The sequence below is a fragment of the Pteropus medius genome, unplaced genomic scaffold (assembly GCF_902729225.1).
Source record: "Pteropus medius unplaced genomic scaffold, Ma_sr-lr_union100, whole genome shotgun sequence".
Lineage (NCBI taxonomy): Eukaryota > Metazoa > Chordata > Mammalia > Chiroptera > Pteropodidae > Pteropus > Pteropus medius.
Window position 1 is genome coordinate 98,303 of NW_024352149.1, and position 13,140 is coordinate 111,442.

The 13,140-nt window shown below is 36.4% G+C and overlaps 1 protein-coding gene across 2 annotated transcripts; it reads left to right on the top strand.

The window, feature by feature from the left end:
* The first annotated feature begins 1,603 nt into the window (after positions 1–1,603).
* NUP43 (nucleoporin 43) lies at positions 1,604–13,140 on the top strand. 2 transcript variants are annotated; one of them, XM_039846919.1, is made up of 9 exons: positions 1,604–1,799; positions 2,118–2,240; positions 3,103–3,180; positions 4,160–4,340; positions 5,622–5,757; positions 6,497–6,648; positions 8,812–8,934; positions 10,981–11,235; positions 11,380–13,140. In XM_039846919.1, exons 1-8 carry the CDS (start codon positions 1,680–1,682, stop codon positions 11,208–11,210), a joined length of 1,143 nt encoding a protein of 380 aa, XP_039702853.1. In that variant the 5' UTR covers positions 1,604–1,679; the 3' UTR covers positions 11,211–11,235; positions 11,380–13,140. The 2 variants fall into 2 exon arrangements, with proteins under 2 accessions (XP_039702853.1, XP_039702852.1); XM_039846918.1 differs by having other exon boundaries at positions 10,981–13,140.

The following is a 13,140-nucleotide window of genomic DNA, read 5'->3' on the forward strand; positions in this document are numbered from 1 at the left end:
CAAAGGCCCTCTCTAGCCCGAGTTCTCCAGCCTCTGGCTTTGTGACAAGTTCATCAGTGTTTGATTAGCAGAGACTTTGAGACCCTGATTTGTTCTCAATTCTAAATTACAAATTTAGAGTGGAAGAATACCATGACATAAGGGGCGTGGGGGTGGGAAATGCTTTGCTCGTTAGAATAATGCAATTGGTTAAAAATACCACAGTGTCCTGTGTCGAATGTGTAATTCTAACACGTGTGTGTTTTCAGCAAATTAAAGCTCACAAATTCCGTGGTTAGACTGGACACCAGTTTTATTGCTGTCAGCTCTGCAAGACAGTGAGAAGATGAAAGGGGACATTGCCCAACACACCCAACTTGCTAACTCCTAATCAGAACTGATAACTGAAAGAATTCAGTCATCATTTAGTCCAATAACATTTTAAGAAAACAAAGTTATGTTGAGAGATGTGCGTCAGCAGCGATTTTCAAATTCTAGTTATTACCAGATTTTACCAAATGTGATATTCAGCCTATTTCCAATCCAAAATATATACGTTACTATTCTGTGACCATAAACAAAATCGTATTCAATGTTCTTCAATATTAAGAATAAAATTGTCAGTTTGGGAGTAATAGTTTTCCATGTCATCTCTCTGCAGTTTCCTGATGGTATTTAATTAAATCAACAACAACAAAACCAGTCTCGATCCTCAATAAGACCTGATAACTCTCTAAAGCTGACATCAACACACTGTTATGAATACAGTATAAAGAAAATTTTTACTAAAGATGAGTCATCTCTTGTATGCAATAGGATTTACATTCTAAGGAGATCATCAAAAAACTAGCAACAGAGGACAAATTTTAAGTGCTATTGATGGTCTAAATATCAAGTGATATGTTTATTTAGGTCATGGGCTGGAGTAATCAGAAAAAGATACAGGAAGGAACTGGTCCTTGAAAGATGGATAGGATTCTGAGTAGAGAGGCATAAAAGCGTATTATAGGTGTAATTAAAAGCACAGAAAGAACGTAACACTGGTTCCTGGGCTGTCGATGTTATATATCAAACTCATTTTTAATTAGAAATATACATAAGTGAACCGAGGAAGCTTACACAGCTAGGCAATGGTCATCAAAACTAGAACTCTGGAGTATTCAGAATTCCAACTCCAGGTTCTGACAGTGTGTTAACTTTGGAGCAAAGGATTTGTTTGAGAGACAATGGTTTAGAATAATAAGTTGGGGCGTTAATGGGTTGTACTTCCATGAGAATTTAAGGATTTGAGATCTTTTCTATGTGCTGTGAAATGCAAAGCTGAATGCTCATGTGCGGCTACTAGGTGGTTGCTCTTGTATTGATTTTGTTTTATTTTTGCTCTTGTTTGTTTTACATTGCACAGTTATTGCACAAATGCATTATGTCAGTGTTCTTATACTGATTTTGCAGATTAGGACCAGGTTCTGCAGTACAGGGACCCACATATGTTGCCTCTCTGTTCATAAACGCCTGGGTGAGGAAGGGCATCCCTGCTTCCTCTTGCAGGCTTGCGGTTCCCGCACAGCGGACGGAAAAGAATTGGCTCTCCACAGCCACCGTCCGCCTCGTAAGGTCCAGCCCAATCAGGGCTCCGCGGGGAGGGGCGGAACTAAGAGGACGCGGGCTTGCTTTCCTTGCTCGCCGTGGTTGATTTCGGCATGGAGGAAATTTATGCTAAGTTTGTCTCTCAGAAAATCAGCAAAACCCGCTGGCGACCGGTACCTCCGGGAAGTCTGCAGACCGCGGAGACTTTCGCTACGGGCTCTTGGGACAATGAGGTACCACCGCTCCTGGGCCAGGAAGCCCCTGCTTCCTCCCCTTCTCCTGGAACCTCACTCCAGGCCGCCAGATCGCTAATTCTTTCGCCTTCTAGATCTCTCCCTTCTCCGTCTTCCAAGTCCCCCTCTCGGGCCGGTTGCCCTGTACCCTAGAGCCATTGACAGTGTAGCCTCGAATCTCGTGTTTTAAACTATAACCGTACTATGACCATTATTCTGAGATGCTTTTAAAGTAGGGTTGCTTGAAGGCAATACAAATATTAATTTTCGAGAGTTTAATGTATATTTCATCTCAAAATAAAACCTTCTGCTTTACAGGAAAATTATGTTTCACTGTGGTCTATTGGAGATTTGGGGAATTTGGATTCTGATGGAGGGTTTGAAGGAGACTATCAGTTATTGTGTGATATCAAACACCACGGTGATGTTATGGATTTACAAGTAAGTCTGTGTAGTGTCCAAAAGCTAACTTTCAAAAAACGGAGAGTAATACATTAGCAAAGGACCTTAAGTTTGTCTGGTCTCACCCTGGATTTACAGGAAACTGAGTTTTCTATAGGTTATGATTTTTTAATATCATATAGCCACTTAAGGGCAGAATCGAGACTGAGGAAGGGGATGTGGGGTAATCCTAGTTTGTTTTTTTAATTGACCATCTACTGTATGCCAAGCACTGTTTTGGGAGCTTTACATGAGTTAATTTAATTCTCATTGCATGCTTATGAATCACGTATTGTTATCTCTGTTTTATCTATGAGAAAACTTAGACTAAGATCTGTCGAGCGTGTATAATGTGACAAATACTGTGCAAGGCACTTTCCATGTTATTCCTCTTTGAATTTTCACAACGACTCCCTAAGAAGAGTTCAGTTCTCTCCTTTTAAAGGTTTGCCTAGGCTTAGATAATTTAACTTGGCTAACATTCTCAAAGCCAGTAGTTAAGTGGTGAGGTTGGAATTAGGTTTTCAAAGCCTGGTCTTTGTGACTTCAGAGTCCCTGCATTTTCTTCAGTAGAAGGCTGCCTAACTCTGGGAATGATACTTTTCTAAATCTTTATGATAGTGGTTCAAAATTAAGTCAATTATAAATGAATGAGTTTAGGGAAAATTTATTTTTTCTTCATGAAAATACTTATATTTGTATAGGAGTTTTGACTTTCAGATCTGTCATCACATTTTATTTGCTTAGCATTTATAGGTTCTTTACATTTTAAAATTGTAATTACTACAAATTAAGTTAATCGAGTGGGCTGCTTCTCTACTGATATTTCTGAATCTATAATAAGCAGGAATCTTCTACTTAGTTTTTTGACCAGGAAAGAATTGTAGCTGCTTCATCAACAGGATGTGTAACAGTTTTCCTTCACCATCAGAATAACCAGGTAAGGAAATTTTGTTTGAAAACTGAATTTGTATTTTAATTATTTTTAGGCAGGCTTAAAGAAAACCATACTCCGTAATGACACAAATAATAAATTTTTATAGTCTCAAACATGGAGGGGAAAAATATCGTTATAGTACCCTTCTTTTCGAGTAATTCTACAACCGTGTTTGTGTGTGCTTTTACTGAATTTGAATATCTCTTAAATTCTGTTAGTTTAGACCTGACCTAACATGATATTTTGGCAAGGACTTTTCCTGTAATTCTCTCTTTTAAGTTCCTATTCTGGTCTTTGAAAAAAAAAAGCACCTTCTTGCTTAGGTATCATGAGAGAACAGGAACAACTACTTGCCTCTTTGGATAGAACCTAGGTTTTAATTAGAAGAGAGGATACACTGTATGAAGACTCGCCATTTTTTAAGTGCCTCTCTTGTGTGCTCAAGCCCAGGAGTGCTGACCTTCAGAGCATAGTGATGAGGGCAGTCCTTTAAAATAGATAGCTCCATTTGTAGTAAAAGTTTTAAGTTGCTGGAAGAGAGTGCTTATTTAGGTTTTGGAATTAATAAAGGTCATCTTGCTAATAGGCTGCCTAGGAAAAAGACCCTGATCTTGTTAAGTATTTTTCTTAATGGAGTCATTTAGAAAGTGCTATAGAGATTTATTTCTTAGATACAGGCTAATCCCTTGAGAATTTAAAGTTGCTTTTGAACACACAACTACCTGATACCTAAAGACTCTCTTTAGTTTGAGGTAAAGTTGGGATATTATTGAACAGTGTTCCTTTGAATCTAATTCAGTGTATACAGTTTCAATGGAAGTAGTTTCTGGACTTTAATACTTGGAAATACGAAGGAAAAAGGAGGGCATTCTTTTTCTGGAAGAGTGTGAGACGAAATTTTAAAATACTCTTTAGTTAGGAAAAAGTGCTAGTTTTTTAGAGCTTTGGTTTGATTAATCATGTCTTCATTTCTGACTCCTAGACTCTGTCAGTCAGCCAGCAGTGGACAACGGCTCACTACCACACAGGTCCAGGCAGTCCTTCCTGTAGCAGTGCACCATGCACAGGTGTTGTGTGCAGCAGCCCAGAAATTGTCACAGTTGGAGAAGATGGTCGAATAAATCTCTTCAGAGTTGATCACAAGGAAGCTGTAAGGACTATAGGTAAGAAAAATCATTGTATATTTTTTATCCATCGCATAGCAATTGAGCACCTGCCACGTGTTAAGTAGATACAATGCTAGGTGTTTGAGGGATATGAAAATATACAAAGCAGGATCCTTTATTAAGACAATATGTTGATAAGGCACATGTGACTGACTATAAAGGAGAAAGAAACTTTTTATTTGGTTGGAGTGTATTATTAAATAAAGAATTGAGGGCCAGGTGGTAATTAATTTAGTCTCAGTTCCAGACCTTAAATAACTAAAAGATGGCACACCAGACAAAAGGAATAGTGTGGAGGCAGGTTAAGGCCATTTAGAGAATGACAAAAAGTTAGTTTGACTTGACTTTATTTATATAGGAGAAGTGAAAGATGAAGCAAGACATGTAAATTGTGGCCACGTTGTTAAGAGTCTAACACATAGCTACAGGGGTTACATTTTGTTAGGTGGACGACTAAGGAGCCATTGAAAGTTTTGCGTAAGAAAGTGATATACGCTCTGTTGTGCTTTAGAAAGATTATTCTAGTGTAGTAGTTCTCAACTATGCTTCACAAAGACTTGCCCGAGGAGATTATTTTAACAGCCCACCACCCTAGACCTGAATCAGAACCTCAGTGGATTGAGCCCATTAATCAATTTTTTATGGATTTTTTTTTTATTATTATTATGATTTTTAGTTCTGAGGAACACCACTTATTTAAGGACCATTGCCTGGTGGCAGTTTGGAAGAGTGTCACAAAACAAGTCTATAAGTATGTGCTAAATTATGTGGTATAAGCGTGAACACTGAAGGAAGAAGAAAAGGACCTTTATAACAATCAGGAAGGACTTAACTGGAGGAGAGAGTCAATGAGGATAAAGATGAATAAATTTGAGATGAGTCAGCAGAATAATACAAGATCAGAATGAGCTCCGGAGGAAGCACTGGCGTTTGGCCCAATAGAATAGAGGTTCTTTTAAGCATAGTCAGAAATAAAATTGGTTATAGAAGAGCTTGGGCACCTGTCTCAGAAATGCAAAGTAACAGTCGTGAGTGGAAATAGAGAAATATATATGTGAAAATTCAGCCGTCTATTTGGAAAATAGTTCAGGTGTCCTGTGAGTAGCATCATTTTTCTATCAAAGGAGAGCGCTCATTTTAACATATATTACCACACATTTTTTATAGAAATTGAACTATTGAAAAATTTCACTTGTAATATTTCAATTAAAAAAGGATTTGATTTAAGATTTTCATGGGAAAGGGGACCCATTAACACACTATTTTCTTCATTTGTAGACAATGCAGATAGCAGTACACTCCATGCTGTAACCTTCCTTCGAACTCCTGAGATTCTTACAGTAAATTCAATTGGACAGTTAAAAATATGGGATTTCAGACAACAAGGAAATGAGCCCTCTCAGATATTATCACTGTAAGTTTTGGTTTGTAATTTCCATAGTGTCATGCAAAATTAATTTGATTGTTTATAGCAATTGACGTTAAACCATATTGTATTTTAATTGCATTTTAAGAGAATGATTCCCTGATGAAATTTAATAAAGCATGTATAATTTGATACTACTGAGCTGTATTTAGTAAATATTTGTTGTCTTGATTCAGAGCCTTTATCGCTTTGAAGTTTATATGATTTAATGGAGAACTTACTTTTGCTCATTAAGTGATTCTATTACTAGTGGGTATAATACACTGTAGATATGATGGGGAGAAAAAGAATCCAAGATCTTTATTCTGAGCCAAAATCCCTTTCTATGTGTGTGATCTACTCTTTTTTAACAAGGACATAGAATGTGTCAAACTAAACACTCAGTAAGGTAGGAGTAAAGAATATACTGTTTAGTTGACATGTAATGTTTTTTAAAAGCTAAGAAATGGGAATGTGTTTTGCACATCTTAACAACAGATTGTCTTGCTCCTTGTGCCTCTTAATTGAAGAGAATGATTAACTTTGGCCTTACACCTCCCTCCCCCAAATCCTAATATTTAGAAGTATATTTAATGTAGTCAGTATTTCAACATGATTTAAGTTCAGCCAGGAGCTCCAGCCTCAAAGTTATCATTTAGTTATTAGAATGAAATATGTTTTATAGGCTATGGAAAGATAAGTAATACTTTAAAACATGCAATGTTGTTTGTTGTATCTCTCACAAAAGGACTGGTGACCGAATGCCACTCCACTGTGTTGATAGACATCCTAATCAGCAGCATGTTGTAGCTACTGGTGGCCAGGATGGAATGTTGAGTATTTGGGATGTCAGGCAAGGTACCATGCCTGTGTCTCTGCTGAAGGCCCATGAAGCTGAAAGTAAGTGTTATGAAGATATAAGTTTTTGTTGGGTGAGTTATATGTTATATTGTAAGCAGCTTTTTATAACAATACATATAGATCATCTTACAGCTTTTGCCTGAATTGTATAAATTTATAATTAACTCATCCCTTTTTATTAGATATTTAAGTTCTTTAACATGTTTCATTATTATAACCAAAACCACAGTTATTAGCCTTTATGTTCGTCTTTATGCATTTATTTTCTTAATGATAGTTTTTAGTAGAATTGATGAGCCAAAAAGTTTGCTTGATTTCACACCTGTGATACACATTTTCAAATTGTTCTGCGTAAAAATACCAGTTTATATTATCATGCTCCATGTGTGAGAATGCCCTTTTCTCATGCAAATGCAGGCTGTTATTTTAATATTTGCTCATCTGTGTGTTCTTCAATTTATTACTATATCTTTTCTTTTAACAACAATAGATACAGGTTCTTGTCTTTTCTTTGTCTTCGATATTTGTGGGGCTTTTGGACTGAACAGAGAATTTTCATCATATCACCACTGTCTTTGATATCATGCCAGAGTGGGATACAGTTTTAAATTCTGACTTAAGAGAAATTTGTATTAATGTTAGAATAAAAGTACAAAAGAGCAAACATTATACCAGTATGGCAACGTCTCAGTTTAAGTTTCGCATTATTACCTTGGAAAGATAAATGACTTTTAAGATTATATTTAAGATAAATAAAAGGATAGAGAATTTTTTTCCTCTTTCAGTTATAGCTATATCCAGGAAAATAAAGGAATAAAAAGGTATAGGGTATGCCCTCATAGAATCTGGTGTTGGCTAACCCAGTGATAGTAGAATTACATACTTTCAGATCTCTTCTTACCAGCCCTTTTTTAACTGCCAGCCTATATGACTAAGCAATACACACACAAATGTAGTAGATTATAATGTATTCTTTTGAATTCATCCTGACACTTGGCTAGAAATGACATAAGATTTTCTATAGGTGTTTTCTAATTTGAAAGTAAATAAATACTGAAGAATTTAAACTTAGGCAGTTTGTTTATGGCTCTACAGGCTGTTTTTGTTTGTTTTTAATTCAGCGGTGACATTTGTTAGTAACTTTCAAGTGTCAGTTCTATAATACATCATCTGTATATTGCATCATGTGCTCACCACCCAAAGTCTAGTCTTCTTCCATCACCATGTATTTGACCCTGTTAACCATCTTCAACCTCCCCTCTTCCCACTCTGGTAACCTTCATAGGCTCTTTTGTTTCACTTTGTTTTAATAAAACAGTATGAATGTATTTTATACAGGGACTTGCCCAGAACACACTCTTCTTCTAAGGAAGGTGACCTTTTTATGTTTTGTGACATGATGTTTAATCGCGATAACTGTCAGAAAGAAAATTGACAGCTTGCAAAGATGTGCCTTGTACTTTTAATGGTATACCTCAGGCACTTTCTATGCTGCCTCTTTAAGGTCACCTAACCCAGTGTCACAGAACCCTTGGTTACAGACTACATACTTGTATTATCTGCATGCTGCAGAGAACTTCTTAAGACTACACATAACTTCCTGGCCAGTCATTGGCACACAGTCTCCTTAGGTTTATAGTTTGAGGGGTGCTCTGTCCTAAATTGGCTTTTTAAAACCCCTGCATCCGAAACTGGATCCAGATTCTTGGAGCATTTCCAAGTTTTGGTTCGCTAGGAGCTAGTTGCTAATTCTGTGATATAGATCAGAAATATCCAGAGTCCTGGCATGAACAAAATTGGTCTCTCTCAGTCTCTCCAGTAATATAACTTGCATACATTAATGACATAAGAATTGAAAATGAGAATGTAAACCAATTTTTAAAAAGTCTTTTTAGTATTATCCCACTGTCATACTTTTAAATAAAAAAAAATAATAGATCAAACGTTAGCATTACTTTTCATTGTTTTGTTGGCCCAATATACAAATAGATTTACTTGGCTTCTTTATCCTATCTCATATTGTAGCCATTTGGAGAGAGATATTATGCCTTTTCTTTAATTCTGAAGCCTTTGATTTTTATCACAGACTTGGAGTTCGAAGGTGTGTGATGGAGGTAAATGGAAGCTGATGCTTAGAGACAGGGTTTTAATATTTGTTCAACTTACCTACACAAGATAAGCTTCATGGTTTTTATCTTTTAGTGTGGGAAGTTCACTTTCACCCATCCAACCCAGATCATCTATTTACTTGTTCTGAAGATGGATCCCTCTGGCATTGGGATGCCTCTACAGATGTACCTGAAAAATCATTACTCTTTCACCAAGGTAAAAAGTTTTAATGATTCTTTTGTGTAATTTTATTATACTTTTAAATACCACATTAGAAATTCTCAGATTTTTAACCTTAAAGAACAATAAAATGTTGCCATTCTCCTGCCTCCAGGTAAATTCTAGTATCAAAGGGCTTGAAATCTGTCAGCTACTTACTGCTATGTGCCAATGGCTAGAAATGCTGCAAGCTGGCTAACTTCAGACTGCTGGGGGTCCTGTATGTGAGCACATCATCCTTGGCCCTCATGCCGAGGGTAGGCATTGACAGCTGTTTCGTATTACATTAGCAAGGGTGTGTGGCAAGACAGAAGTTGATCTTTCAGTTATTAAGGTACTGGTTTCTCCTCAGACTAAGGGGCCCTGTCTCCCAATTAAAAACAGGTACGTAAATGTCAGCTAGAAACCATAGATTTATAATCAGGGAGTATTTCATTTTGTTTTGTTTTGGGCATTTTCTAAGCTTCCTGTTTTTAAGTTTATCGGTTGTTCCGAAGTTCATTTGTTCATTCAGCAAATGTTTATCAAATACCTACCATGTATTAGGCACTCTTCTAGATGATGGAACCTACAATAGTGAGCAGAACAAAAAGTCTCTGCACACATCAAGCCAAGATTCTAGCAGACAGTAAATAAGAAGATAATGTTTTAGTAAAGGTCCAGTCAGAAAAACAGAAACTATCTTAGATTCTGAAGGAATTCGTTTCACGTGTGCTGGAAGGACTGGAAGAACAAAAGAGAGGAAGAGGGTTGCTGGAAGAGCAAATAGGAAGAAAGAGTAATAGCCAGAAATAAGAAAAATTGTTCATAGGTCTGCTTCGGTGTTGGAAGTACTGTCCAAGTGGGACCTGGATTGGCAGAAAGGGCACCCCCTCAGCCAGGGCTGGAATTACTGCCAGTGCTGTCGTTGCCAGAACCTGGAGCTTCTCCCCTCTGCCACCTTCCAGTCACCCACAGTAGCGCCTCCTCCTGTTGGCAGGGTCCGCCTGGAAAGCTGAAGGCAAGGGAACCTGGAAAATGGAGTCCCTGCAGTACACGGTAGAGCATGGCCAAGTGGGAAAGGGGATTGAGCAAAAAGGAAAAGAACTGGGCCAAACACACTGCTGACTCTGAAGGAGAGTGAAGCAGAGTGGAAGGATAAAGAATTAAGAGTGGGGAGGCAACTCTAGTATAAGAAGCAGAGACCTGAGAGAAGTATGAGTCACATGAATGTATTCCAGGCAGAGGAAACAGCAACTACCGCGGATAGGAAGAGAGCAGCCAGGAGGCTAGTGTGGCTGCAGTTCAGTGAACGGGGAGGAGGAGCGGTAAGGGATAGGAGAGGTAGCTGAGGAACAGGACTTTGTAGACTGTGATAAGGACTTTAGATTTTATTCTAAGTATGATAGAAAGCCCTTTGAGAATTCTGAGCAGGAGAGTGGCATGATCTGACTTACGCTTCCAAAGAATCATTCTGGCTGCTGTGCTGTATTAAGTGCAAAGCACTGTTAGAGATAAGTTTATAATCTAGTGTTCTAAAATTCTACTTTTAAGAGCGATTGCCTTAAATAAAGGATAAAAAAGATCTAAAGCACGTCGATTCTATTTTCAAAAGTACAGAAATATATTTTTCGAAGTACTCATCTAGAAATATGTCCAGAAGTTAAATCTTATGATCACTTGATTTTTTTATTACCTAGGAACCTTGATTTCTGTGCAATATATATATAAATTTTCCTTTTTCGTTCTCCTTTGCTTCTGGCCATTTTGTTACATTTCCAACACTTTCCATTAAAGAATGAGCAGAAAGACAAGATCAAAGTCTTCTGCTTTGCCTGAAAGACTTCAAGTTTGATATCTATATTATCCCATGGAAATTTGAGTATTTAATGTCACTAAATAAGCCTTTGATAAAAAATGGTGACGTTTAATAATGGAATTATCAGCCTATTATTCTGAGAATTAAACAAGTTTAAATCACCATTTTAAATATCAGAATTTCGGGTGTTTGCTAATATAAAATTAGTCTTAAAAGATTTATTCCTTTTCTTTTTTTTCTCCTAGGAGGAAGAAATAGTACTTTTTTGTCTCATAGCATTAGTAACCAGGCTAATGTTCACCAGTCTCTTATAAGCTCCTGGCTCAGCACTGATCCTGCGAAAGACCGTATTGAGATCACAAGCTTGCTTCCCAGCAGGACTTTGTCTGTGAACAGTTTGGATGTCTTAGGTCCTTGTCTTGTTTGTGGAACTGATGCAGAAGCAATTTATGTTACTAGACAACTTTTTTCATGAAAATACTGTAATTAGAAGTTTTCAGGTAAAAACAAGTTAGCCTTTCAAATCCCAACTTCTATGCAAATTTTTATTACTGGAAAATGTGAAATTTGCAGAAGCATCAGTAAACTGTTGTTAATGACAATGCCCAGTTTTGCATTTTCTTAATTGGATATTCCCCTAATAGTTGCAGAATCTGATAGGTGACTGATGGCAAAAGAACTGGACCAAGTGGAGGAACATCAGAGGGACAATTGTGTTGATGAATACACTGCTTTCAGACAGACTATCCTGGACAGCTCATGGACCTGCTTTTTATTTTTGATATTGTGAAACTTAATACTGTCAAACCACCAATGGGTTCTTATCCTTTTTGTCAACAGTATATGGCATTAGCCAACATTAATGTTTATTCTTTTTATTGCATGTATTTTTTTCAATCCTTCTACATTTTATTTCCTTATGAATTTTAATAAACTTTTCCAGAAAGAATTGAGTAGGACAAAAGTGACAAATGTTTTTAAAAGTGAAAATGTTCTGGAAAGTTCCTTTATTAGAATCCATTTGGACAGAACTCTATCAGCTGATTAGACTCGACTTTATTTTTCTTGGAAAAAAACACATTTCCCTAAAGATTTTTGCTTTTTGTTTAGTTTTACAGTGTAGTCGAAAATGGCTAAACTGAACATTGTGCACTTAACACTGATAAGTGAGCCAACTTCTAAACTAAAATTTGATAGATAACATGTATGAGACTACTATGACAGTGTGGCCAGAGTAAAGAATTTTGCCATCTTTATCCTTATCTGAGATGTTAATGATGACCTAGCATAGTTTTTAAGACAATTTTATGACATTGTCTTTCCAAAGTTTATTAAATGCATTATTGAATTGTTAAGACTTTAATGACAAGTCTATTATACAATTGAAGTATTTGTTCATTTACTTTATAATTCTAATGATAGTATTATGGTAAAGTTTTGCTTTTCTGTCCTAATAAATATTTTCAGTATTTTTATGCCACCTCATGTCAGGGTGGTTTGGGGGTTTTATTGGTCAACATTTAAAAATGGAATACATACATGCTTTTTTTAAATATATATTTGGCTCAGAAATGGTTCATTAAAGATAACTAGTACCTTTGAATTCCAAAGGATCAGAAAAGGAAAGAAAATGTTTCTGATAGGAATTTTTAATCTATTTATAGTTTTATTGCTGGGACTAATTTTTAAGACCTTCTGTTATTACCAAAGTAATTCATTACAGAAAAAAACAAATATATAGTCAAAAGAAAATTTTAAGTACTCATAACTTTAGAAGCCTTTCATACCTTTTTATCCATCAATGTGTATATATTTTTTTTTTTGTAAAAATGAACCATCTATACCTATTATATTTCTAGATGCACATTCCCTAGCAGTAAACACATGGATTCAATAATATAAACATAACTATGAATTTTCCTTTGACTTTACATGTCCCTTTGTATGCATGTCTTGCTGTAGCCTAAGCTGCATTGTCCCTCTTCACCCATTCCAAGCACCTCCCATTATCATCAGCAGGCTAACATCCTTGCTGTGTCGATCTCACTTCCAGAAGGTGGAACATTTTCCATGTACAGTGAATGCAAGCTTGTTGTGACTCTGCTTTCATCTGCATTATCTGCTGCTGAAAAGTTTGAAGGTTTTCACATGTTAGCACCCTTCTCAGTTTCCAGCATCAATGTATACAATTTCTCTTGATATTCTAGTGCGTAATTGGTAGAGGGAAGGAGCCAGATATCTAGGCTTAGAATACTAGCTTGGACTGGGAATAGTTTTAAGTTTGAAGGTTTGCTTTAAGGTTATTTATAACCATGTGTAAAATAAATTACATTTGAATAGGGTTACATTCAGTACATTCAATACGAAAACCTTATATAGTATAAATAAAACTCATATATAAATTT